We start from the raw sequence: 27,971 nt of genomic DNA, 5'->3' as shown, positions 1-27,971 counted from the left end.
GGGCCGAGGGGCGTGGCCGGTGCTCGGTCCCGCCCCAGCGTTCCGGGCGCCAGCGGGAGGGCCACGGTTGTTGCCTGGGATCCCGGGCTCGGGCTGCCGCATGGGACTGCGGGGCTGCCCAGGACGTGCGAAGGTTCGAGGTGCGGTGAGTAGGCAGTGTCTGACGTACTTGTCGGGGTGCCGGGTGTTGGGAATAGCGTCCTGGGCAGCCCCGCGCTTGCGGTGCGGCTCCCTCCGCTCCGCGATCTCTCCTGGGCGGCCTGCGAGGCCCGGGGCCGTGCGGGCTGGAGGGCACAAAGGCTTCCTGGGGGTGGGGGCGCCTCGTGCCTTCGCCTCCATCTTGCATACCGAACCGGGCCGAGGTGAGGGGCGGGAGAAGGACTGAAGAACGGCTGGGAGCGGCAAGGGCCTGCGGAGGGAGCGCGTGTCCACACATCTGGCGGCCCCGCAGCTGCGCCGCGCGTCTGCCTCCACGCGGGGGAACCCTGCTTCTCGATCCGGGCGAACGCAGCCCAGGGTCATTCCCACTGGAAAGATCGAGACGAACGATTCTCTCGCTCGCTTTCTGGATATTGATGCCGGGGCTAGGAAGAACGCTGTCCTATCGCTGTGACCGTAGCAGAGGAAGAAAAGCAAAATGACTCATTTTTTAACCCAGAAGAGCTATCCTTTCCAGCTGTCATCACTAGAATGGTTCCTAGCAGCCGAGGGGCGCTTGTCCAAAACCTATTCCAGACCCTTTATAATTACTAGGTTGTGTTCAGTGTATTGTTTGTAATAAAATGAGCGGAAACCTGCCAGAGCCAGGGCAGACTGGACTTCACTGTGTCCGAGGTGGCGAGGGCACAAGGGAGCTAGCTTTGGCATATACCCCATCAGCTCTCAGATCTGGGGTGTAAGGGATCTTGTTAAAGGGCACGACAAAGGGTTTTGTATCAGTTTGCTTTGGGATTGATTAAAAGAAATGCAAGTCACTGTTTCTCACCTTGTTCCCTCCAGGCCCTTTCTTCAACATCTGGGTAAATTCTGTTCCACTCAGTACAGAAAAGAGCAAGGGACTCGGTTTCACCTCTTCTAGGAAGCTTTTTTTAAAGTTCTTCCCCATTCTAAAACTGATGATCACTGCCCTCTTTTGGGCTGCTTTCAATAACCACTGTTTTTACACACCGCCCTGTGTTGTGTTTTCCCCAGCCCCTAGCCTGATGAAGGCACTCAGTGATGGAAGGAAGCCGGAAGAAAACAAAAAGCAGTAGTGGGGCCAAAAGTTGAAAAAACAGGAGCTTTTATACTTTTAACTTGTTGGGCCAATTAATTCTCACAGCTGAGCTTAGGCTAAGTCAAATCAGACTAAAACTCTGCTGAGTTAACAACTCTGTAAATTAACTTCTCTGAGCCACAGTTTCCTCATTTGTAAAGTAGAGTTAGTAATAGTACCTATTCCGTCGGTTTTGAGGATTGAATAAAATACTGATAATAAAATGCCTAAGATAGTTCCTGGCACAAAGAAAATATTTAGTAGCTGTCAGCAGTTGTTAGGATAAAAATAAACAGATACTTGAACAGACTCACCAATACTAACTTTCTGTAGAGTACTTGACCCTTCAGACTCTGCTTTTTAGTCTTTATATGATCCTTAATTTTAAAAAAGAAAAGAAAATCCCTTAAACCTTTCCTGATTCTCTTCCCATGGTGAAAAATATTCCATAGATTATCTGTTTATGTTTCTACAGTCTTACCACCTATTAGGGATTGGGTGCCAAATAACAGTTTGACCAAGTATCACAGTAGAATTTTATTTATTTTATTTTTTTTAGCATTTATTTTTTAATTGTAGATGGACACAATTTCTCTATTTTATTTTTTATGTGGTGCTGAGGATCGAACTCATTGCTTGCTAGGCAAGCGCTGTACCTCTGAGCCACAACCCCAGCTCTAAAAGAATTTTATTTTTATGATTATTGTTATTTTTTAGGTATGGGGGATTGAACCCAACAGGGCTTGACCACTGAACTATTTTGAGACAAGTTCTTACTAAGTTGCTGAGCCTGGTCTCCAGAGTTGAGCCTGGTCTCCTGGTCTCTTCTGCCTCCAGAGTTGCTGGGATTGCAGGTGCACCACCATGTCTAGCCACTGTAGACTTTTAATGTGATGTGTTACTCAGATTGGTCATGTGGCAGAGGCATGAAATAGATGGTGCCTGATGTGACTGCCAAAAAATATTTAGAATGAGAGACAGAAAAGGTCTTTTTTTTTTATTTTTGAGACAGGATCTCACTAAATTCTGTAGGTCCTTGATAAATTGCTGAGGCTGGCATTGAACTTGCCATTTTTCTGCCTCAGCCACCTTAGCTGCTGGGATTATAAGAATGTGCCACCACCTCCAGCAAGAAAAAGTCTTTGGCAAAAGACAGAGTTTGTATAGGTGAACTTTGAGTGGCTTTTCTCCTTAGAACTAAATCTATTCTCATGAAGAAACTGCTTCCTGTCTTTAAATTTGTTTCTAGACATGTGAAAAGTAGAAGAAGTCTTCCTGTTGTCTTTGGACTGTTTGCTGACCTAGGGGTGCCACATGCAACCCATGGGGGTTACTACCTCTCTTCCAGGTTTTCCTGTACCTCATCTGGTTGCAGGAAACAGACTGAAATGTATATTTCCTTCCAACTGTAACCCCCCCTTGGCATGTCAGCTTCTCTTTAAATTATTTCATGTCTCCAAAACAAGTATCTTCGTTCCCTTTCTTACTTGTAATTCACAGGAGAAATTCAAATATGTGATTATGTTTTTAGTATAGCCACAGTACTATTCTTTCTGGGAACATCCTTATAGCTGTGACATTTCATAATTAGCCATTAAAAAATTGCCACAAGATGTGAGCTTTTTCAAGTATCTTATTGCAGAAGCTTTCTGGACGAGGACCATAAATTTCTTATGTGTGCCTGGCATGTGTGCGCTTGCTTGCTCAGTGATCATAAAGCCATGGGACAAGACCATCCTACTTACCAGCCTGGTGTTTTCTGAAACATTAGTGTGCCTAGCAAGTCATTAGGAGATTCTGCTAAAATGCAGGTTCTGCTTCCAAGGCTATAGGAGAGACCTGAGTGTCTGTATTTCCAAAAAGCTCTTAGGGGATATGGATGCTGCTGGTCCTGGATCACATTTTTGAATAGTGAAGTACTAACCTAAGTATCTTTTTGCCTTTTTCGTGTGTTTAAAGATTGATTTGATTTTTGTAATTCTAGAATTGGGCAACATTTCCTTCCATAAAATAAAATAAGTGTTTCTTCTGTGCTTACCTTTTAGAAGGTTCTGTTGATGTGGTGTTAGTGCCGGTGGTGATGGTGGTGATTTGGTACTGAGGATCAAACCCAGGGCCTGGTGCATGCACCCTGTGAAGCATGCACCCTGCCATCAAGCTACACCCGCAACCCATCATATTTTATTTTCTTATGGTATTGGAATAAAATCTTATATTTAGGAATTTTTTCTCTTTATTCTGTTCTTAGCAAGTCCATTATCTTGTTAAGTGATTTGAGGAATCTGAGGTGCTTGTATTGTAACAAGATTTTTAATAAAAGCAATTGAGGCAGGTAGGTTGAAAGAAAAGAAGAAATCAAGGGTGAGATTAGCACAAAAGTGGTATGCCTCTACCCTGTACATTTTAGTTATATGGGACTGCTTTTCTAGCTCTGGCCTTCTTAGCAGCCAAAGCACAGAGGGAAGTTTTATAAGTTTTGCTAATACCTATAAAGTAAAAACGGGTTGCTCAGTAGAAGCAGCTCTTTCTGTTAGTGAGACCATAGAATTCTTCTTTCATGGGTTCTCCAAAGAGGACATTGTAGTGTACTAAGTGGCATTCTTCATAGTATCTTTTGAGAAAATTGGTAAGATTCTTATCAGTCTTTATGTGTGTAGCCTGATGGCCTCCCAGAAAACTGTCAGTATAGTAAACCCAGTGGCCTGTGAAATGCAGCCATGTGGAGCCAATACAGCTTCCTCTGACAGTAGGAGCAACTTGTGTTCCAGGAAAACTATTTTTCTGCTTGGCTCTTTGGTGGGAAAAATTAATTTGAACACATTTATTTCGTATTTAGTCCTCAACATCCTTGTTCTTTGAACTTTGATGCGAAAACTCTACTGACTGGGGAGGAGGCCCAAGAGCTTGGGATGATGGGAGGGGTGACTGGACTCAGCCATGTTCCTTGTAGATGTGGCAGTTGCATGTCTCTAAAGCCATTTACAGACCTTGGCTTTGCTGTGAGGTTGGCTGGTGGTTCTCGTACTAGTCAGTCAGCCAAGAGGTGAGTGGGTGAGAAAGCGAGGGGACTGTTAGCCTGGCTCATGCACTCCCCAGCATAATGATCTACAGGAACCCACTGTCTCCTCCCATAGCTGTGGGGACTCCTCCTGTTCTGTGGAACCAAAGCAGAACTTTAAGAAGCAGCCCAAGGGAGGAAGAGAAGAAGGATATCAATGCCTAAGGGTTCAGGAAAGGCCTTACTCTACCCTTCTGTAGCTTTGAGCCTTGTCTTCATTTTCACTGTGCTTTGATTTCACCTGCAGGGAAGGATTGGCTGGTGGTCCTGAGGACTGAGGGACTCCAGGCAGCCTTCTGCAGCCAGGGAAACAGCAGGTGAACAGCAGTTGCTCTGGGCCATTGGCCTGCAGTCACAGTTTTTCCCTGCACCAACCCTGCTCTGAGGTGGGCCTCAAAGTCACCTCTCGATGTCCCCTTTGTGGGCCACCCCAATATGTATCTTTTCCCACTTTCATGCAGCCACCTTGCCTGGATTGGCCTTTGCCTTGACATTCTTTTCTCCTATAAATCCAGTTCCCCCAGGAGTCTTGAACACAGTCACCTGCCCTGTGGGTCCTACCCTCCCACCTTTCCCCTTGCCTTGGTTCATACTTGTGGAGGAGGAGAAGCAGGCAGAGCCGCTTCATATGGCTCATTGGCCACATTCTGCCACTGTGTATTCATCTCTGTGTGCATTTATCTCTATGCCTATGACTCCTGTGAAAACAGATTTCACCCATAGGGCCTAGAACTGGTAAGGCTTACTCTGTGAAGCAGCACCTGGCCCCTGTGCCAGCAAAGGTGGCATCTGTAGACTCGGATGCAGGGACCAGGCCCCTGCCAGAACGGAACTTCCTGGACACAGTTGGGATAAATGGGATTGTTATAAAGAGAATTCATGATGAAAGAATCTGTATGCTCCCTACTGGATCATTTTTCTATTTGAATGATTTAGTCAAGAGTGGACAGCCTCCATCCCCCTTTCCCATTCCTCTTTTCTCTGTCCTGGACAGGAATGAGTGGGAGCAAGCCTGGCAGCTATGACAGGACTGCCTTTGAGTGATAAGCAGATAGCAGGAGGGTCAGGTGGCCAGGCTTGTAGAGTTAACGTTACCACATACGTGGTGCTAAGCATATTTTTACTGTAGGACAAGAGTAAGCCAAGCCTACCTCACTCCTAATTATATCTTGTAGATCATACAGCCTTTGTGGGTCCTGGAAACTATGGAGGATTTTAATAGCATAGTCCAGGTGGTCCCTAGAATATGCAAAGCTTATGTGGCCTGTCTCTTGGTTTGGACAGGGACCGAGCAGTTGTAGTTAGTGGGTTCAGACATTCTCAGGCAGTGATGTATTTCATTGCTCATTGTTTATATTCTTTTTTTTTTTTTAAATATTTTTTAGTTTTAGGTATACAATATCTTTATTTTACATTTATGTGGTGCTGAGGATTTACATTTATCAGTGCCTCGTGCATGCTAGGTGAGCACTCTACCACTGAGCCACAACCCCAGCCTCTCATTGTCTATGTTCTGATGCCTCCTTTCACTCAGTGCCATCTTCTGATGCTTCCCTACAAGGAAGGAGGCCAGCTAAGGAGGCCATCATAGGCCGCTGTAGTGCAGCAGCTAAAGCTGATGAGCCAGCATAGCAAGTGATGCTCCTCAGTGTGAACAGTCCTTTTGGCTGCTCTGAGAGGGACACACTGTCTCAAGAAGGAAGGTCCAAGCAGGCACCCCACCCTCAAGCAACAGTTACTACATCAGGGATTTTTCCCTCGTTATCTCTATCCCTGTCAATTTCTCCCTTTCTTTGTATTTAGTATCATTTCATGTAAGATTTGGAAGGCATAATTGCTTTTATTCTTTTCTTTCACATTTGTCTAATTCTCAGAAATTATGCAGTGTAGGGGAAGGGCATGATTTATTAGGCAGATCAATAAAATAAGATTGTGAAGGGACTGCTTAACCACCTGTATTCTGTTTTTTTTTAAAATATATATATTTTTAGCTGTAGTTGGACACAATACCTTTATTCTATTTATTTATTTATTTGTTTATTTATGTGGTGCTGAGGGTCAAACCCAGCACTTCGCATGTGCTAGGCAAGTGCTCTACCACTGAGCCACAACCCCAGCCCCCTGTATTCTGTCTTTTTGTAAGTATTGTTTCCATGAAAATTATTGGTTTTCAGACCTCCTTACTCGTTTAATGAAGGGCCTCTGGTCACGCTGGTAAACCTAGATTAGGTTTGTGTGTGCCCTTGTGAATTACTTAAGGGTGTCTCCTGAACAGCATAGAATAGTTACTGTAGTTCTCCACACTCCCTTCCCCAGGATAAGAATAATGAAGTCCAGATAAGACAACGCATCCTCAAAGCAAAATGTTTTCACTTGTCTTCCCTGGCTTCATCTCACTCCAGCACTGACTCACACTCCTTAGTGAGGGGCATAGGGAACTCTGGCCATTGAGAGAGTTTTTAGGACTGGAGCAAGAAGGAGCAATCAGGGGTTGTGGGTTAGATTCGGCCTTCACCCTAATTTCTCCAGCTCGTGGGCTCAGCTTGTTCCCACAGTTGTGAAATCACAACTTACCCGCAAATGTCTTCATATGCAGTTTCTTAAAGAGCCACAAGGTGAGGATGTGGCTTCATGAAAATCCCTCTCAGCAGGACTTGGTCACTCTGTCCTTCCATCCGTCTTCTCCACCAGTCTTCTCCTTCTACTCTGTGCTTTTCTTCTGTTGCTGGTTCCCTGCTTGATCCATAAAGAGCTTGGGTTCTAGAGTCAGACAACCCTTGGACTTGACTCCCGAGCTGTGGTTTCCCCATCTGAAGTGAGCAGTGGGATGCCACACTGGCACATGCCCGTGGGAGTCTGGATTGTCAGCACCCAGAGGCTCCTGGCAACGTGTGCAGGTCCTCTGCACCTCAGGATGCTGGCATGCGTGCAGATGATGTGCTGCTGTTCATCAGAGTATTATTTGTAGAAGCAAAGATTGGAAATAACCCAAATATCCATTAATATAAGCGACTGGTGATGAAAAAGAAAAAGGAAATCTGTGCATTGGTAAGGAACAGTTTCCAAGGTATTTTGTTTTAAAATAGCAGCTAAAATAGATAATCATGTTTGTGTACACATTGGGATGCAGGAGTCATCCATAAAAACTACTAAGGCTGCTTACCTGTGTTTGTGGGAGTATCTGGTGGTAAACATTTTGATTTATATGAAAGGTTGACTGCTGTTTCTCCTGTGTGACTCCTTTGTTCCTTCCTTGTAAGGTGACCTGTTAACACTGATTCTGTCAGTGCCCCCATGACACTATTATTAATAGTTGATGCTTAGTGCATGTGCTGTGCCAGCCACTGTTTGAAATGTTCTGCATGCACTGGCTCATTTATTGGAGGAACAGGGGACATGGACAGAGGGAGACTTTCACATCTGTCGTGCATTTTGTATTTGAGCTATATATTACCTGTCCAAAACTTGTTTTTCTGACTAACTCCTGCCCTATCTGGTGCTTGCGAGAATTAAATGAGCATGCTGGTAAAGTGCATGCTCTTCTGAAGGGTCACTCCTAAAGCAGGGTGGAGCCTCATGTGCCTAGGAAGGACACAGTGAGGACTCTAGTATTCTGGGATAGAGTGGTCTCAGGTGTATGTGGTTCTCTCCCTGGTTGTGTTTCCTGACATGTGTGCCAAGTGTGAGGAGCATGCAGCTGCGGCCTCCTCCCCCTTGGCAGCCTCCCCTGCTGCCAGCAGCGCCTGCTCTTTCATGCTTTGCCTCCAGTCTCTGAGGAAACAAGGCTATTTCTGTCCACATTTGAGCTTTGGGGTTGGCCTGAGTCACTGCAGGTGGCTGCCGACATCCTGGGCATTCATAGTTGCCTTACCTCCTCCCAAGCCCTCCCAGAGCTGCTCTTCTGTCAGCTCTTTAGCCCAGCACCATCCTGCCCTAGCAGCAGCCCTGGCTGACCAGCTCAGGCCCAGGCTTGTCCTAGATCTCTTCCCATTTGCAGGTCCATCTCAAATTCTTTTCCTCTTCTCTGAGTGCCCACCTTGTGTTCTTCTGCCTACCTGGCTCTCCCTCTCACATGGACTAACTCCGGTCCCACCATTACCCACGTGGTTTCCACAGCTTCCCTCAGCCATCAACATCAGCATAAGCTCAGGCTAGCGCCAGGCACAGTGAGTACACACCTGTAATCCCAGTGATTTGGGAGGCTGAGGCAGGAGGACAACAAGTTTGAGGCCAGTCTCAGCAACTTAGCAAGACCTTTAGTATCTTAGCCAGTCCTGATCTAAAAATAAAAAGGTCTGAAGATATAGCTCAGTGGTAAAGTGCTGGATTTAATCCCTAGTAACAATGACCCAAAAAAAAAAAAAAAAAAGGCCAGGTTAGATCCATTGACAATTAAAAAAATAAAAATAATTTTTTAAAAGCCAGGTTAGCCTGAAAAGGTTACTGATCTCTCCTTTAGGTCTCTGACGACCATCCTTAGAATGAAAGGCCCAGCCTCATCCACAGCCTTGGCATATGGTTCTATGTGCTGAGAGGGCCCTGCCTCCTCTGCCAGGCAAAGCCAAGTCCCATAAGAAGTATCCTTTCTTGGGCCCAGTGGGAGGCAGGGCATGCCCTGACTTGCTATTCGCCAGGGTAGAAGGGATAGAGATAGGCCCAATCACCTGCCAACGGGCAGACAGGCTGTTGTGACACAGAACCACTGTAGGCTGTGCCCAAAGAGGGCCCAGCTGGGCCTCTGGTTCAGTGGGGTTGGGTCAGAGGGACTGTATGAAAAGGTGACATAGGCAGGACCCTAACCTTGACTCTGACTGGGACTTGAGAAGCTGAGCGCTGAGGCACTATCTCCCCCAGACTCCCTATTGAACCTTATCTGACCCTCTTCTTCCACAGTCATTAGGTGAAGTGTGTTTTCTTTCATTGCTGTGAGTTTGGTGCTCAGCAAGAGGGCCTGGGGCAGCTGCCCCCTCTATCCTTTCCATTGTGTAAGATGTCAGGAACTGCATGGGGGCAAACCAAGCAGTGACAAAAACAGCCTAAGGAAATAAAAACCTTTGATCTTTGTTCTTCAAGTTGCAGAACTGAAGAAACACCTAGTGATTAGGATCAGGATTGTGTCTTTTGGCCACAAACCTCCACCTGTCAGAAGGCCTACCATCCTCCATCTCCTATATAAGTTGCCCCTAACTCAGCCTCACAGGAGTGTGACACTTTAGGACAGAAGGGTCCTAGCTAGCTCACCACCATAGAGTTCCTTCTCTGCCACCGCCCTGCTCCTCCACTAGGCCTGTGCTTTGTACTGCAGGCCCAACAAGCCTTTTGCACCTTAACACCTGTACTGACCCTGCTGGGGACAGAATCAGCTACCATAAAAACAGAGGACAAAATGTGCTACTGTGTCCCCTCTGAAAGTTCTGAAGCCGGGGAAAACCTGGACCTTAGCACTCCCTGTGGACATGGTCGCTGTTTCTTTTTCCTTTTGGCCAAAATGTTTGTCTTAAACATTAAAAACCAAGGTTTCCAGGGCTGGGGTTGTAGCTCAGCAGTAGAATACTCACCTAGCATGTGCGAGGCCCTGGATTCGATCCTCATCACCACATAAAAATAAATAAATAAAGGTATTGTGTTCAACTACAACTAAAACTTAAAATTTTAAAAATTTCTAAATTTTAAATTAAAGAAAAAGAAATTGGGGTTGAGTTGTGTCTCAGTGGTTCGGCACTTGCCTGGCATGTGTGAGGCCCTGGGTTTGATCCTCAGCACTGCATATAAATAAAACAAAAGATCCATTTACAACTAAAAAATATTTTTAAAAAACAAACGAACAACAAAAAACAAGGTTTCTTGAACACAAATTAAAAAAAAAAAAAAAAAAACAGAAAAAAATCTTGTTTTTTTTCTCCTGTTCTGTAGGGAGTGGAAGGCTTCAGGGGAGCCCTGACCTAGGGACAGCTTGATGGCCCTGGGTGAAGAAAAGGCAGAGCTGGAAGTATCTGCAGATGCAAAGGCCCAGTCCTGTGGGAGATGGAGCCGTGGGGAGCAAAAGGTGGATGTGCCCGGGTCCATGAACCAGGAGCAGCCCCAATGCCTAGAGGCTGAAGGAGGGCCGGCCTCTCCTGTGTGGGGGGCGGAGGGGCTACCTACCCCTGCAGGCACCTGCAGAGCTTATCTGCCACAGGCCAACGCTGCCAGCAGAGCAGCTGTTAGGTCTAGGCCTGCCCCCGGTGACCTGCTTCCTCCTGCCAGCATGGGAACTGGAGACCTCTTGCACTCTGTGGAAAGCCAGGTAGGTAGGAAGGCAAGCAGGACTGTGGGTTGACACAGTGCTATCCTTTGGGGGTGTGGACATTTCCTCACTGGCTGACATCCTTTCCCTGCCATGGTGCAGGTTGGAGGGTTGGAGGAGCCTGGGAATGAGGATTTCTGACTCAAACTCACTTGGAGAGGTAGGCCTCCAGGCCAGGAGGGCACTCTGTCCATGATATCTCCTGTTCCTCAAAAGCATAACTGTTGACTTTGAGGACTGGTATGGCCAAGAGCCTGCTGCCCAGGGGGCTAGACCAGGGAACCTTTGACAACTGGAGCCCTATTGTGTTTCTTCTGAGTTGGTGATTTGAAAGATTCAAGAGGATCCTGGGGACATTTTGGGCTTCTGAGGGCCCTGAGACTTGAATTCCCTTGTCCACCATGCGACCAGTGCACTGGTTTCATTAATGAGGTTCTTGGCATAAAAGTTAGCTAGCGAGATCGAAATAAAACATACAGACTCAGCTACCTTTTTCTATGACCAGGTCCGAGACGGCTCCCCTCTCTGGTTCCCACCTCGAACCACCCGGTAGGGCAGCAAGGATTACTCAGGGCTAGCAGGAGAGAAAGAGAGGGAGCACGCCAGGGAGTAGCCTTTTATTGGGGAACAAGAAATTCAGGGGAGAATTCCATCCAATGAAGGTTGAGGGGGGCCGCACACCAAAGTCAGGGTCAGTGATTGGCCCCCGGGGTCAGTGGTCAGTCACACCCCCACACGGACAGGCTCTCTCATCAGGAGAGGGCCGGGAAAGCTCCGACACAGATTAGCCAGAGCGCCTCAGACCCAAACCAGGAGTTGCCCAGTCATGTGTGAGAATGGCTCTCCATACCCTTGGGACCAGGAGACCTGTCAAAGCCCCTGTGGAGGACAGCACTGTCTATGGCTAAGGAGAATTTCTTGAGCATCTGACTGCAAGGGACCCAGTGAGGGAATCCTACTAGGTTCTGAGAATGTGGCCACGTCACTGCATCTTTCAAGGCCTTTTTATAATTGGAGGGTGACCCTAATGATCTGTCCCTTCCAGTTCAGACATTCTATATTCTGCTTGCCAAACCTTTCCTGGGAATGGCTTTGGGTTTGTTTGGTTTTTTGTTTTTTTTTTTTTTTTATTGTGGTACTGGGAATTGAACCCAGGGCCTTATACTTGGGAGGCAAGACTCGCCCAACTGAGCTATATCCCCAACCCGCTTTGATGTTCTTGGTGTCATTGTGACCTTGGCTGCTGCTTGCTTCCCCATGGGCCCCATCCTGTGGGGAGACTCTTGAGTGTGACTAGGAGCAAGGGGCTGGGACACACAGGCACCTGAGCTGATGTGGTGGGGCTGGTGGTAAGTCAGCCAGCACAGAATTGGGCACTTCACTGAGTGAGTTTGCTTATCGAGGTAGTACCTGGGCTCTTCCCAAGTGCTTTGCTCCAAGAGTTCAGTGACCCTTTCCTCTTGAAGGGGCAGTGCTGTTACCCTCCCCACTCTACACACCAGCAAAGTGAGGCTCAATCTTAGCTCTGGAAGGTGGCAGAGCTTAGGAGTTGACTGGTTCAGGTCTGGGTTCCAAAGCCCATCCCTTAACAGTTGTGCTGTCCTGCCTCTGTGGGGGCTGAGTTTTTCACTGAGCTGATTAAAAATTCCAAAAAAAAAAAATAATAATAATAATGACAATCAAAAAAAAAATTCAAAGTGAAGAGGCTGAGGTGAGGGACTATGTTGCTAGAGTTCACCTACCACTGGGGAGCAAGCTGAGCAGGATGCAGCCTGGTGGGGCCTGCTGGGTTTGGATCTCCTGTCAGCCACATAATGATCAAAGGTAGCCCACCTAGGACTTGCTTCTCAAAGAATGGGCAGTGCTCTCTAGCTGCAGCATGACAGAGCTGGGTTTTGCTTGCTCACAAACTGGCCATCCATGGAGGAAGAACTTCTGAAAGGACTGGGGACAGGGATCTCTGCTGTGGGGGACTGCTGGGGCAGCCTGAATCACTCTGCTTCTTGCCTTAGGCCACAGACTTTTTTACATTTTGATATTTTCCCTCCCTGCGTTGTCGTGGGAAAAGAAATTGGGTTTGATTATTTTCACCCGAGTGCTTCTTTGTCCTTTACTATTGCAGATGGAGGAGACCAAGCCTTCTACCTCCCAGGAGCTACCTCAGAGTGTTGACATGCCCAGAACTACAGCTCTTTGCTCAGGACATGAGGCTGATACTGAAGATGACCCTTCCCCAGTTGGTTCCCCCTGGGTGCTCAGCCAACAGCCTCAAATCTCACGTTTCCCTTTCCCATCAACGTGGAAGTCTGTCGTAAGCCCAGGGGCTGCTGCTCCTCAACTATCCAGCTGCAGTGTCTCTGCCTCCTCCTCAGGCAGCAGTCTCCAGAATCAGCAAGAGAAGGTGGAAACCCAGAATGGCTCCCTTACCAAGATCCCCTCCTCCCTGGAGCTGGCTGTCCCTCAGAATCCCCCTTCTCTGGTGGGGTCAGGGCCTCAGCTCCAGTGGTCATCACAGTCTGCAGCTTCTGGGTGTGATGCTGCTGGCTTGGGCCGGAGGCACCTCTCCTTCCAGGCTGAGTACTGGGCCTGTGTGCTTCCAGATTCCTTGCCTCCTTCCCCTGATCGCCACTCCCCGCTCTGGAACCCAAATAGAGAGTACGAAGACCTGCTGGACTATACTTACCCCCTGAGGCCTGGGCCTCAGCTCCCAAAGCAACTTGATAGCCATGTGCCAGCTGACCCTGTTCTGCAGGACTCAGGTATAGACCTGGATAGCTTCTCTGTCTCTCCAGCAAGTACTCTAAAATCACCCACTAATGTCTCCCCCAACTGCCCACCAGCACAGGCCCCTACCTTGCCATTTTCTGGGCCCAGAGAGCCAAGCCTTAAGCAGTGGCCCTCTGAAGTGTCCCAGAAGCAGTGCAGCATGAGCCTGGCATCTTGGAGCCAACTTGCATCCACCCCTAAAGTCCCAGGAAGTAGAGATGCCTCTTGGGAGAGCAGAGAGACAGCCCTGAGGGGCGTGAAGAATCGGCTTCCTGTGGGTGAACACCTCGAGGTGGGCGGTTCTCCCCAGCTGAGGACAAGGGACAGAAGGTATCCTTCACCCAGGCCAGAGAGAGAGAAGAGGGCCTGCCACAGTGTCCGGCGCCCTGCCTACATGGAGTCTAGATGGAAATCAGAAGAAGAGGTGGAGAATGATGACGAGTTTCTTGCCCTGCCCACTCGGCTGACACAGGTTTCTAGTTTGGTTTCCTATCTAGATGCCATTCCCACCTTGGTGAGCCTGCCCTCTGGAGTCACTGAGGGACAGAGTTCCCTGGAAGTTTCAGACACTGATGGGCCAGCTTCCCTTCCATCGGACTCCAGCCAGAGCCAGCTTCCTTCTGGGACTACTGTCCAAGGACCTGGATGCCCCAAGGGACAGAACCACTGCTGCCTGCACAACTTTGTCCAGGCCCGAGACTCGGCAGGGGAAGGCAATCTGGTGAGCAGCCGGATGCTTGGGGTCTCCTCTAGACTGCTGAAAACACACCCCTCCTTGCCAGCTGTGTTGGACAGGTGGCCATTCTCAGACCCAGATGCTGAAAGGCAGGATCCCAGAAAAGAGCAGAGGAAAGCTTCCCTGGTGCAGTGTGTGCAGGTAAGGACCTGGGGCAGGGCGGGGACGGAGGGTTTCTTGTCTTCTTCCCCAGTCCACAGACTTCACAATAAAACTTGCTGACAGTGACTGGTACTTTTCACGTTCCCGGCACTGTGCTGCACCTTATTTAGTTCTTACAATTCCTGGGGCTGGGGTTGTGGCTCAGCGGTAGAGTGCTCGCCTAGCACATGCGAGCCACTGGGTTCAATCCTCAGCACCACATAAAAATAAATAAATAAAATAAAGGTATTGTGTCTAACCACAACTAAAAAAAAAAAAAAATTTTTGTGTGTGTGTTTCGAAAAAATTCTTGGGCTGAGGCTGTAGCTCAGTGGTAGAGCGCTTGCCTCGCATGTGGGAGGCACTGAGTTCTATCCTCAGAACCACGTAAAAATAAATAAAGATACTGTGTGTTCATCTACAACTAAAAAATATACATAAAAAATATTTTTTAAAAAACTCTTACCCCATAAGTACTGTTATCTTTTTGCTGTTTGGAGAAGAAGGCAGAGTGTGTAGGACTAATGCCAGGAATCAGACCCAGGTGGACCCTGCAGATCCTGACTCCAAACCACTAGCCCTGGCTGCTTTTCCTCTCAGGTATCCTGCACAAAGGGTTCCTGTGCAGGTGCCCTTAGGAAACACTGGGCTTTACAAAGGTAGCAGCTCTCTCAACTGCAGGACTTCTCAGCGCTTCCTCTGCCACAGTGGTGTACTCCACAAAGTAAGGGGTGTTAGATGTCCCATGTCCTAGACTTCTCGGCCACTGAACCTTTCATTGGCTGCCTGTTAGAATCTGAAGATGTGGGGCTGGAGATGGAGCTGAGTTGGTAGAGTACTTGCCTTGCATGCTCAAGGCCCTGGGTTCAATCCCCAGTACCACACACACACACAAAAAAAAACTGAAGATGTGATCAATACCGGATGGAATAGATTGCTAATGGTCAGGCAGATCTGGACTGTAAATCATGGCATTGCTGCCTCTGGGATTTTGGCTCAGTTCCTTGAGTTTGCTTTTTTGTGAAATGTGGAGCCCTGCCTCTTTGGGATATTGTGTGGATTAAATTAAATAATTCACATCAGGACTTTGTGCAGTTACCGACACCCGGGAAAGGTTCAGGAATGTTCCTTTCCCCACTCCCTGGGCATCCCTCTGCCCTTCTTCCCCACCAGGTGGCAGAAGGATGCTTGCCTGCAGCGTGGCCCTCGGCCTGTGAGCCCATGCTACCCACATGTCCTAGCACTCGTGGAGGGTTTTAACCTGCCTGAAGTCACATGTGTTATTTTCTTTGTCCTGGGTAGCAGGTAGGACCAAGGTTATTGGACATGTTATCTTTTGTGGTAAAAGATGGAGATAGCATGAGGTAAAAGTTGTTTTCAGCAATGGGTTCACATTGGTCAGGATTTGTTCCCTTAGAAACGGTTTGATAGTAATGGTGCTATCCCAAGAATTGGTTTCCAGGACAGACCTGCTCCTCTCGGCTGTCCAATCCATTGCCTTTACAGTTCACTCCCATTGCAGGGGCTGGGTTTTCTTAGTCTCTCATTTGGTGTCACATCTGACTAAAGGGAGACAGAATCAAGAGGGGCTTCTCATTGCTCTGGCAGAGGAAGGTCTGGCATCATGGGATGGGAACAGGCAGGGGACGGGGAGAGAGGAGCCTGAAGGAAAGCTCTGAGAGGTGCACACCATTCCCAGAGCCATCCTGATATTTTTAGCCTTTTGATTACAAATAGGAGTTCAGTCACTAATACCGTGTGTTCATTTATTTGTCTCTGCAGGCATTTTGCTGTCAGCTGGAAGAGCTGATCCGCTGGCTATATGATGTCTCAGATGTCATTAACCTTGGGTCTCCACCCAGGTCTAGTCTTACAGGTCTCAAGTCTTCTCTGCAGCTTTACCGGGTAATATGTGGTCCTGGCTTCTGGCCTTTTTACTTTCTAAGAGTGATTGCAAAAGCACTTAATCACAAAATAAAGTCTCAAATAACTGATGCCTAATATGTTGTAGCTCAATTATAGCTGAAACTAATCAGAGGGGCTTTTCAAATTCTAAGTGTAAAACTTTGTAAAATGAGCTGGACTGTAATCCCAGCAGCTCCGGAGGCTGAGGCAGGAGGATCTGCTGCTTTAGCAGCAGCGAGGGACTAAGCAATTCACATTCTCTAAATAAAATTCAAAAAAGGGCTGGGGATGTGGCTCAGTGGTCAAATGTCCCTGAGATCAATCCCCAGTACAAAAAAAAAAAAAAAAAACTTTTTAAAATAAATGAATTGATTCCCAGGCCAAATAGAATTAAGAAAATATACACTGTAAATACTTCAGGGTGTTCTGCATTATAATTTTCCAAATATCTCAGGGTTTATAATTATTGGCCTGCACTGTTACAGAGCCACCAGTCACGGATGACTGTTGAAATTAAGATTTTTCACTTGCATTAGCTGCATTCCCAGTGCTGGTGGCTACCACTCCAAACAGTACAGATACAGAACATTCCATCTCAGAAGTTCTGATGGGCTTTATTATTTTTAAGTATCTGAGTTGAAATTTTCCTGACTTCAGAATGTTAACAGGGCATTCAGATAAAGCAGATTTAAACAAAAATCTGATATCAGTTTGCTTCTGTGTGTCTTTGGGCTTGGGTTTGGCTTTTTTGGGGGGGAGGTTACCTCCTTTTCATTAAGATTCCATTCTTTTAAAAATACCTCTTTGTGAGATCCAGTTAACTTGATCCTAGGGTAAGCATATTGAATGGGATTAAGCATATTGAAATTATGTAATTTTTATCCTGAAGCCAGGGAGAAAAGACTTTATTGCTAATCAGGCTCCACTAAAACTCAGGGGGAAGGTTGGTGAGGGAAAAGCAGGTTTTATTCTAAACCAGTTTTGAGTAGGATAAAGGAGATGAGGGTAGAGAAGACCTTTCTGTCTCAAAGACCATCTTTGGGGGGCTGGGGTTGTGGCTCAGTGGTATTGTGCTCACCCAGCATGCATGAGGCACTGGGTTCCATCCTCACCAGCACATAAATGTAAAATAAAGATATTGTGTCCACCTAAAACTAAAAAATAAATATTCAAAAAAAAAGACCATCTTTGGAGAATGGAAAGCTTTTATGAGAGGGGAAAGGGATACAGTAGGACAAAGGTCAGAGATTTCGGGATTTCCCCCTCTTCTAAACAACCTGGCCTTTCTTATCTGAGTCACTGTTACATCAAAGGGAACCTCTACCTCCTGGGGCCAGCATCTCCATCTTTTTAGACAAACCTATTACCTTTTTAACTGAGGGAGGGAGAGGGATCATAGAGGGCTTTCTTTAGAAAGAGAGGTTACAAAGAGAGGTTACAAAACTGTCACAAATCTATTTCTAAAGAAATAGATTCAGATACGGTAGAGAGTAAGAAGTACTCCAAGAACAAAACAAAAAAATTTTGTGGAAATACTTTGGTTAAAATAAATAAATAAATAAGCAAGCCTCCCAGAATGTTCTGTTAAGCAGCTAATACATTTAATCTCTGGTTGGCCAAGCCTTCGTAACTTCTTCCTGAGGGGCAGAGACAGCATTTGTGTTCTGAGTCTGATGGCAATCTAGAAGGGGTCTTCTATAAATCTGTACAACCTTAAAACCTGACATTAACTTCGACAGAAGAGGGCGTGATTTACAAGTTCCTCAGGCTGCACCACCCTGACTCAGAGCCTGGCTGGGACCACACCCAGGCTGAAGGGAGGACCTTTGTTTTCTATCTCTGAGCCAACCAAAATCTGGCAAGCAGGCCAGCTGCTCCACCCTCAGGAATGTTATTTACTGCACTGTGGAGAGAGGTAGCCTGAGTTCCAGAAAGAGCTTGAAGAAGGCTGAGTCTCAGGGTCCTCTGTAAGCCGACTCCATGACCCCACGTTGCATATATCTGTAGAGAAGAGGAAATGCCCTGTTAGACTTACCTCAATGGTCTTTCCTAGCCTGTCATTAACAGGTGCATTTAGGCTAACCCCATTCCCTTCATTTTATCCCTCATGCCATTCTCTGCACCTCACTTCCAGCAACTATCTTGCTTTGTGAGTACAGTTGAGATCTGAGCTAGGAGTTACTCCTGCAAGTCAGTGAGGCCTAAGCCTGTGTCACACAACTGTCACAAAGTGAGATTGCACTGAACCCCTTCCCCACACAGAATACTGTGTGGCTCACATATATGTATGAGTTAACCTTGGCTCCTGCTTAAATCAAGACTTAGTATAAAAGGGGCAAGGTGGTGCTCACCTATAATTTTAGCTACTCTGAGGCTGAGGCCTTGAAAAGTTGGAGGCCAAACCAACATGGTGGCACATGCCTGTAATCCAGATGTAATGCTAAGGCAGGAGGACCATAAGTTTGAGGCCAGCCTGGGTAACTTAGCAAGACTCTGCCTCAAAACAAAAAATAAAAAGTGCTGGGGATGTAGTTAGGTGATAAAACACCCCTGGTTAAATCCCAGTATTAAAAAAAAAATTCCAACTATTATAAGCAAGTGTGCATGTTCACATATTTGATTTACTTATTTTTAAGGTGGCAGCTGTGGGTATGGCTTTTTGAGGGGGAGAGCCCTGTTGGGGATTGAATTCAGTGATGCTTTCTCACTGAGCTATGTCCCCATCCCTTTTATTTTATTTTTACAATTACAATTACCATAGAATTTTGTGTGATGTGACAAATAAGCCCATTGAGTTCTTGAGGCAGAAAGAGGACATTGGAATATACAGTCATTAGTGTGTTCTTGAGTAAAGCCAAGAATATTTCCCCTAGTACTTCACAGATTCTCCATGTTGAGAGAATAAATCTGAACATTTGCCAAGTTCATTAAAAGAGTCTGGGATCCCAGACCCTGTATGTGCTTGCAGGTCACGTTTCTTCAGTATGTCACAGAAACAATTTTTGTTGACATTTAGGTTTGTATGAAGTGGCCCAGCCCTTTTATTTTTTTTATTTTGAGACAGGGTCTTGCCAAGTTGCCCAGGCTGACCTCAAACTTGTAATCCTCCTGCCTCAACCTCCTAAATCACTGGAATTGCAGACAGGAGCCACCACACCCAGTTCTGTGTTCCCATATTTTAACTTAGGCCTTTCCCATACTCTGCCTATCTTAACTCAGTGGGGTTAAGGCAGCATCTCAACTACATAAGAGTACCAAGGAATAAAATAAGTGTAGATATCAGGGTAGAAGAAGACTGAAACCAGGAAAAAAGTAAATCCAAGAGTGAAATTATGGCTCGAAAAGTTAAGCACCAGGGGCTGGGATTGTGGCTCAACTGTAGAGTGCTTGCCTAGCACGTGTGAGGCCCTGGGTTCGATCCTCAGCACCACATAAAAATAAATAAAGATATTGTGTCCAACTATAACTAAAAAACATTAAAAAAAAAAAAAAGTTAAGCACCAAGCTGAGCATGGAGGCTTATGCTTATAATCCCAGCAATTTCGGAGGCTGAGGCAAGAGAATCACAAGTTCAGGACCAGCCCCAACAATCTAGTGAGATTCTGTCTTAAAAAATAAAAAGGGCTGGGGTTGTGGCTCAGTGGTTAAGAGCCCCTGGACTTAATCTGTAGTACCTAAGGGGAAAAAAAGAAAAACAAAACTAAGCACCGAATTATGCCCCATGGATTAAAGGTGGTCATAGTTTTGACCTAACATTTCTTAGCAACTAAAAACTAAAAAAACTAAAAAAAGATTACAATTGACTACAAAGTTTGGTAGCTGTGAGGGCAAAACAGATGAGCTGCTTGGGAAACTTGCCACTTCCCTGGTCGAGGCAGTTACCCTGAGGTGGACGCCGAAGCTGCCAGAGGTCACTAGCCACATTGCTTATTCTTACTTATCAGGTCCAGTAGAGAAGAGTTTATTTTGGGAAACCCATACTATTGTGAGTTGATGAGAACCCCATAAAATAGGGCACAACAATAAATCTGTTCATGAGCCAGCCTCAGTCAGGGAAAACTCTTGTCAAACTAAACAGAATAAAAAAAAAAATTAGGCTCAAGGAAGATGAACTTAAACTAGTACACTCTTTACTTGAGGAATTCTGCAGACCAAGTGATATCTTCCATGTTAGAGGACTCAAGCCACTTTGCATGGTGTTCATTTAAGTTTTATAAAACATTAGTAGTGAAGTTTTGTTTTCCCTTTTCTTTTCCTATATGTCTTAAGCAATTTAAGAATGATATAGATGAACATCAGTTCCTGACAGACAGTGTCTTACAGAAGGGGGAGATTCTTCTTCAGTGCCTATTGGAGAACACACCAGGTGAGATGCTTGAGAGATTATTGTTTAACCTATTTTTTTTTATTTTTGATTGACATACAGTTGTACCTGTTTATCAGATACAGTGTGACATTTCAGTACATGTGTACAATGTGGAATGACCAGATCAGGATTGGTATATTGGTTATCTCATTTATCATTTCTTAGTGTTAGGAACATTTAAAATCCTCTGTACAAGCTATTTGGAAATAAACAGTTAATTATTGTCAACCATTGTTATCTTTCTGTGCTATAGAACACTTCTGAAGTGGGGCTGGGGATATATAGCCTAGTGGCACAGCAAAGCTCTAGGTTTAATTCTTGGCACTGCAAAACCCGAGAAATTATTTCTCCTATCCAGCCGCACTCCAGAACTATTAATCATTCTATGATTAGAGATACCTCTCTTTCTGTAAGATCTGCCTTTTAACTTCTACATAATGAGAACATGCAGAATCAGGTTTTTGTTGTTTGGTTGTTTTTGTTTTCTTTGTGTTTGTGGAGCTGGGGATCCAATCCAGGGTGTCATAAACTCTGGGAAAGCCCCCTAAAAACTGAGCCACAACCCCAGCCCCCAGAATTTGTCTGCATCTGACTTATTTCACTTAATATTCTATCCATGAATATAAAATGACAGACTTTTGTTCTTTTTTATGCTTTCAATATTCCACTCTATAAATGTACTTTCCTTACCCATTCATCCACCAGTGGACACCTAGGTTGATTCCATATCTTGGGTATTATGAATGTGATGAACGTGAACATGTGAGTGCAGGTGTCTCTGACCTGCTGATTTCCTTTCCTTTGGATGTGTATACACAGTAGTAGGGTTGCTGAATCACATGGCAGTTCTGTTTCTAGTTTTTTGAGAACTTCCATACTATTTTCCATAGTGGCTCTGCTGATTTACATTTCCTACCCAGCATTATCTGAGTATTCCCCCTTTTCCAAATATTCACCTTTAATTTTTTTGTCTTTTTGATAATGGTCATTTAACTACAGTGAAATTTTATTGTATGGTGGTTATGATTTGTATCTCCCTCATGATAAGTGATATTGAGCATTTTTTTGTATATTTCTTGCCATTTGTGTATCTTTTTTAAAAATGTCAACACTCAGTCATTTACCCATTTTTAAATCAGATTATCTGGGTTTTTTGTTGTCATTATTTGAATTCCTTTTATACTTGTGAGTTAATCCCTTGTCAGATGACTAGTTTACAAATACCTTCTCCATTCTGTAGGTCTCTTCATTCTGTTTTTTCCTTCACTGTGCAGAAACTTTTCAGTCAATGTAATCCTGTTTGTCAGTTTTTGCTTTTATTGCCTAGGCTTTTAGGGTCATATCCAAAAATTGTTTGCCCAGACCAATGTCCTGAAGCCTTTTCTCATGTTTTATTCTAGTAGTTTCATAGTGTTAGGTCTATGTTTAAGTCTTTGATCTATCTGGGGTTGATTTTTGTAACAAGGGTTGTGTTTTAGTATTCTGCATGTGGATCTGCAGTTTTCCCAGTACCAATTGAGGAGACTTTCACCAGTATTCTTGCTGCCTTTGTCAAAAATTGACTGTAGATCTATGTGTAGATTTCTGAGTTCCCAATTCTGTTCCATTGGGTCTATGAGTATGTTTTTGTGCTTGAGGTTTTTTTTTTTTTTTAATAATTTTTTTTTTTCTATTTTGTTTACAGTCTTAAGGATTAAACCCAGGGTCTCACACATGCTAGGCAAACATTCTACCACTGATCTATATCCTCGGTCCTTTCATTTTAATTTGGCAGGGCTCAAAGTTGGCCAGGCTGGCTTCAAATTTGAAATCCACCTGCCTCAGCATCCAGAATAGCTGGGATTGTAGGCATGTGCATCTGTGCCCAGTTTATGTGCTTGAGCTTTTAATTTAGCTAGAGCTTAATCCCTCTCAGCAGCAGCCTGGTGAGAATACAATGTTGCAGGAACCACCCCCACCTGCCTGCCTTAAGAGTCACATGGGGACTTCTGCCAGCTCTTTATGTCATCATTGCCATGCAAACCCAGGTTGAGGCAGTTGTCATTAAAAGTAAATCTGTCAGAAAACCAGCTTAAGTTTGCAAGAATGGCGCTCATTTGCTTATATAGTTTCTTGGTAGTGTTCTGGATGGGAATCGTGGTTGTATTCTAACAATCCTTAATTTGTGGCTGGAGTATTCAGTGGGTAACACTCAGGGGTTCCCCACTTTACTCAGCTCAGGTTGAATTCTGGTTTTTCTGCCTTATTTTCTACTTTAGGGAAGGAATTGTTCCAGAAATCCTTGACCAAAAGGACTTGAGAATAATCTATTCTCATGGATTAGACTGAATGAAGAATTAAACTGATGAAAGGGAATGGGGTGGCAGTGGCATGCAAACCAAGCTCAAACCCATTTTGCAGGATGAGTTCCCAACTGGTGTTGTGAGAATCAGAGACTAAGAGGACTCCTAGCTGGGCATGATGGTGCACTCCTTCGATTCAGGAGGATCACAAGTCCAGAGCCAGCCTCAGCAACTTAGCAAGACCCTGTCTCAAAAAGGGATGAGGATGTAGTTCAGTGGTAAAGCACTCCTGGGTTCAATCCCCAGTGCCAAAAAAGAAGAGAAGGTCTGAGTGTACCAGGTGCCTACAGTTTTACACACATCTTTGTCCTTATAGGGGAAGAGGTGTGATATGGAGGTTAAAACCTTGAACTGAGGGAACTCCACAAAGTAGTCCCTAATTTCCTGTAAAACTATGTACAAACAATTGCTTTAAGATCTCATCTATTTTTTGCTTGAGCTTTGGAGTGAGATGAGATTTATACTGGAATCCAAGAGTACGCAAAGCTGAGCAAGACCCCAGGAGCTTGAGAAGGCACTTTTTTTTTAAGGCACTTTTAACAGAGTAGTGGGTGTAGACTAGGGAGGTAGTGTAGACCTAGGTTCTCAACCCCAGCACAGTTGCTGTATGTTATAGAGGGTTTTCCCTATGCAATTGCAGGATGTTTCGCAGCATCCCTGACCCCACTAAATACCAGTAAGCCCTTCTACTCCCACAGTGTGACAACTGGCAGCACTTGCAGATATTCAGTGGTACCCTGGGAAGTACCTGTGAATCAGCAGAGGGGTTCTGATGGACCGTGACCCCTAAAGGGTTTACATAGGAAAATGATTATCTCTTGTGAGTTATGTGAACCCTTTGCAATTCTCTGCCCCTTTAAGGCCTTTGGCTCTTCCCTGGTTCCCTTAAACTAGGATCTTTAGGTTTTATATTGGAGCACAAAAGCATGCCAAGCTCCTTTGCTGCTGTAACTACACCAGCATTTTACTGAACACTTAGCATGGGCTGAAACAGTTGTCATATCTTTTTTTTCCCCTCATTTAATCACAGCTCTGTGAGATAGATGCTATTATTACCTTACAGAATTGTGAATTTGCCTCAGGCAGCCCCGATGTGCTGACTCTATACTGCTGTCAGTGTCTGGAGGTGTGAGGCCTAAGCAGGGAGAGCTCAAATGCAGGAGCCTCTTTTCAGAGGCCACATGTGAAAGTAGGCCTCTGTAAAGTGAATGACCTTCGCTTTAAAGAGTTTTCCAGTAGTTTTCAGTAGCTAGCCTCTAATAAGAACACCCCTCTAATAAGAACTTGACCCTGCTCTCAGAAGGGATCCTGGGGTAGTATTGGCCAGAAGAGGAGGCTTTCAGTTAGAATCTATGGTTCTTGGATATGTATCCAGGCTCTTTCAGATTGGTACAATGCCCCTCCCTGTCCTCTGCCTGGAATAATCAGAACACTTGGCTGTTTTGTGAAAATCACAAGTTCCTCTTGACACTTCACACTTTTCTTCCTCCAGGAGCACCTTATCAGAGTGAGCAGAGGCCAGCACATGCCCACTCCCACCCAGCTTCACAGCCCACTTTCTTACTTGACTCCAAGTATAACCCAAGAGATTTTCCCTTAAAGAGTTGCCCATCTAAGCCTCCTGCCAAAGGCCTCCACATTTTTACCCAGTTACTTGTACAGATTGACAGTTCTGTCTTGCATCTCAACCCTTATAACTGGTCAAATGACTGGAACCTGTTAATGTTAAGCTGTACAAGGCCCCTGTTTGTATTCAGTTAAAACACAAAAGTTAGAGGTGAGTGTGTTGGCACATGCCTTGTGATCCCAATGTCCCAGGAGGCTGAGGAAGGAGGATCACAAGTTCAAGACCAGCATGACTCTATCTCAAAATACAAAATAAAAGGGTGGGGATGCAGCTCAATAGTAGAATACCCCGGGATTCTATCCCCAATACTGAAAAAAAAAAAAAAAACATCCTACTGGGAAATTATTCTGTACTTCATTTCCCTTTCTAGCTTCTCTTTTCCTTGGCCCCTATAGTCAAAGATTAAATAATAATCAAAAAGTTCCCCTGAATTCCACTGACAGCACGCAGGAAGGCTGAGCAAAGTCTGAAGGTGGAGGGGAAACACCCAGCTCAGCCACCTTTATGACCAAGCTTTACTGCACATCTCCGCCACGCCAGCTCTCTAGAGTTGTCAGAACAGCTCATTGCCCTGATGACATGGCACTCTGCGGCTTCCCCAGGGAAAGATCTCAACACAGCCAATCTATATTCCTCCTTCTGCCCATCCAGTCAGCAATGTCTGAAGGCATGCAGCTTCCCCTTTCCCTTCCTCTGTTGGCAGATGTTGTAGCTGTGGCAGGAAACCAGAAAGCATGTTAACACAGCTGATAAAGGCACCGGAAGCTAAGGCAGCCTTTGTGCTTAAATTTTTTTTTTATCTTTTGAAGGAAAAATTCTGCTGTGCATTAAATACTCTGGCTATATATAAAGCCCATCCACAGCACCGCTGTAGGAGTGAAGCCCAGCCTAATGATTTTGTCCTAGCCTACTCTCAGATCATTTTCTTTTTAAGTCTGTTCACTTAGGACCCACAGAAGGGCTCATAAGCATCCCCTAATACATTACCAAATCACTCATATATGAAATGTCAGTCTTCAAGCCAACAGAAGTTGATAGGAGCTGGTAGCATCAGCATTTTTATCTTGGCATGTTTTTATATTTAAGCTTTATGTGCCTGATCTCATCTCTAAAGTTAAATTATACTATCTAACAGAAAGCCATATCTGTGTGCCCTATTGTCAATTATGTAATTCCAAAGTACAGCTGGTAAACTACTAGCTTTAACTGAAAGTTAATAATATAGCCAGGTGTTGTGGTACACACTTGTAATCTTAGCTACATGGTAGGCTGAGGCAGGAGGATTCCAAATTCCAGGTCAGTCTAGGCAACTTAGCAAGACCCTATCTCAAAATAATAAAAAGGGTTGAGGAAGTACTCAGAGGTAGTTAATTATCCAATACTGCAACGACAAAACAACACAACAAACATTAACAGACCCTCATTAAAAATTAACAGTGCCGCAGAAGTCCTTGGAACATCACTGTTTTAAAAAATAAAATGGGTGGGCATTCTGAAACTGCTGCTACAGCCCTATTTCAAGCAGAATGCTGTATCTTTGTATAACTTCATTGTTAGTTTTAAAGGATGTCCTTGGGAGGATCGCGAAGCAATCTGGGGAGCTGGAGAGCCATGCAGATCGCCTTTATGACTCTATCTTGGCCTCTGTGGACATGCTGGCTGGCTGCACCCTTATCCCCGACAGTAAGCCAGTGACAGCAAAGGAGCGTCCATGTGAAGGAGTTTAACCCGGTAAGTAGAGGAGCCCAAGGAGAAAGTCTGCCCTGCAGCCCCGGTGCTGATTAGGGATGAGAGCTGCTGAAATAGTACTGGAGGAAGGCTGCCTGTGGTGCTGAAATATAGGGGTCACTAACACAGCCCGGAAGGAGGGTGTGAGTTTTCCTGTAGCAACGAAAGCCCATTTTGGTGTCCTCCTTACCTGGTTTCACTCCTGCTGCTGGCTGAGAACAAAAGTGCTCTGTGCACCCATCTTTATTACATTACCTTCCCCAGTCCTAGCCCCCAGCAGCAAAATTGTCCATACTTAACTTTGTTTCTGCACATGAACGCCTCTCTGTTATGAGGCTGTGGTCAGGTTGCCTCTGCCCTCAGGTTCTTCTCACCATCTTATTTGATGCTGCATCTTTAAGCATCGCTGACAGCACTAAGTGCCCATGGAAACCTAGAGTTACTGCTACCTCTCCCAATGCCCCAACCCCCTTGCCTCAAAGGGTTTCTGCAAATTTCCCACACTACTCCTTCCAAAAAGGGCTGGGGGACAGAATAAAACACATCTTGGAGACTTACATAGTACAACTTTCTTTTTATCCCTTGAAAACTCAAATAGGGAAAGAGGAAAGGAGATAAAACAAAAGAGGGGCTAACTGGTACCAACCGTGGGTTTGCACTGCCCAGAACATCGTAATTTCACAACTTTTTTTCTGAAATTTCCTCTCCTACAAAATGATTTTCTAGATGTGAATTCACTGTAGCTATGTCAAGAGCAGGGAGTCCCTGCATTTTTACATCAAAGCAATTTTAGTAATTATCTTAGTTCTGAAATGGATACATGTGATTGCTGTTATTTCTTCCTGCAACATTATGCCTGTAACAAATGCTGCTTTCTCTTTCAGGCATCTTCTCAGGCAGAGATGAAATTGTCAGCCAAAAGTTGACTCTTGGGAAGGAAACTGTCAAGAAGTACTTGCAAGAGCCATTTAACAGTTAAGTCAAGGGAAAAATGTTAATATATTTTTAGCTTTAAATGCCTCTCTTCTCTGAAGTAAGGGCTATTAAATTACTGGTTTTATTTACAAAGAATCCTTCCAAACTATATTCTTTTCGGTGCTTTTCCACAGAAAACATGTGGCTTTGTAACTTTTGTTAAAATAAGATTTACAGTTACAGGCCTTGCCTCCCCTATGTCCAGTTTAAAAAAAAAAAAAAAAGACAAAGCTCCTAAACTCTTCTTCCTGCTGAGATTATTCACAGAAGGCTGCTTTGAGAAAGAAGGTTCCAAATACTTGGTATTCTCAGACACAAAAAGGGATCTAGTGAGGCTTAGTAAGTTCCTTTTTGAAAATTTTAGCCCTCAGTCTGCAGAAGAAAAGGGGTAAATGAATAGAACTTCTACAGATTACTTCGGGCAATTGTGACATCTTTTGCCATCTTCAGGGCTTGGGTCTCCACCTTCCTGGCCTAGTATCGTAAAAGAAAATGTGTCTGGGAATTAGAGAACTGCCATTATGCTTCAGCATGGCTAAGGAGCTAAGGATCAAACTTAGGGTATCTCTGGGAGGAGGATCCTGTCCCTCCACTCCTACTCCCTTGGAAGACTAGTGCAAGGTCAGGGAAGTGAATGGATAGGATCACACAGCCTGTTTCACTACAGAAACTAAAACTGTCAATAAAGGAAAAAAGGGAATTCTTTGTTGCTTGGGAGTTGGCCTGTTAAGTACCTTGTCAGAAAAGGGAAAAATATGCATGGATATAAATATATTTGAAGCATTA

At 45.1% G+C, this 27,971-nt stretch overlaps 1 protein-coding gene across 2 annotated transcripts; it reads left to right on the top strand.

Moving 5' to 3' along the window:
* Positions 1–27,447, top strand: Cep68 (centrosomal protein 68). 2 transcript variants are annotated; one of them, XM_015479601.2, is made up of 7 exons: positions 1–140; positions 10,227–10,599; positions 12,722–14,242; positions 16,025–16,147; positions 20,417–20,513; positions 26,040–26,213; positions 27,095–27,447. In XM_015479601.2, the coding sequence occupies exons 2-6, from the start codon at positions 10,270–10,272 to the stop codon at positions 26,207–26,209; spliced, it is 2,241 nt and encodes a 746-aa protein (XP_015335087.1). In that variant the 5' UTR covers positions 1–140; positions 10,227–10,269; the 3' UTR covers positions 26,210–26,213; positions 27,095–27,447. The 2 variants fall into 2 exon arrangements, with proteins under 2 accessions (XP_015335087.1, XP_015335085.1); XM_015479599.2 differs by having other exon boundaries at positions 6–145.
* The last annotated feature ends 524 nt before the right edge of the window (positions 27,448–27,971 follow it).

The sequence above is a fragment of the Marmota marmota genome, unplaced genomic scaffold, assembly GCF_001458135.2.
Source record: "Marmota marmota marmota unplaced genomic scaffold, marMar, whole genome shotgun sequence".
NCBI classification, from domain to species: Eukaryota; Metazoa; Chordata; class Mammalia; order Rodentia; family Sciuridae; genus Marmota; species Marmota marmota.
The sequence above is the reverse complement of the archived record's forward strand: the minus strand, read 5'-3'. Positions and strand labels throughout refer to the sequence as shown.

What these genes read in the sequence shown, in the direction of transcription:
- Cep68 (XM_015479601.2), top strand. Translation starts at nt 10,270, where the DNA reads ATGGCCCTGGGTGAAGAAAAGGCAGAGCTGGAAGTATCTGCAGATGCA. An exon ending in CCCTGGTGCAGTGTGTGCAG is followed by an intron (nt 14,243 to 16,024) that starts GTAAGGACCTGG and finishes TTGTCTCTGCAG; the next exon opens with GCATTTTGCTGTCAGCTGGA. An exon ending in CTTCTCTGCAGCTTTACCGG is followed by an intron (nt 16,148 to 20,416) that starts GTAATATGTGGT and finishes ATATGTCTTAAG; the next exon opens with CAATTTAAGAATGATATAGA.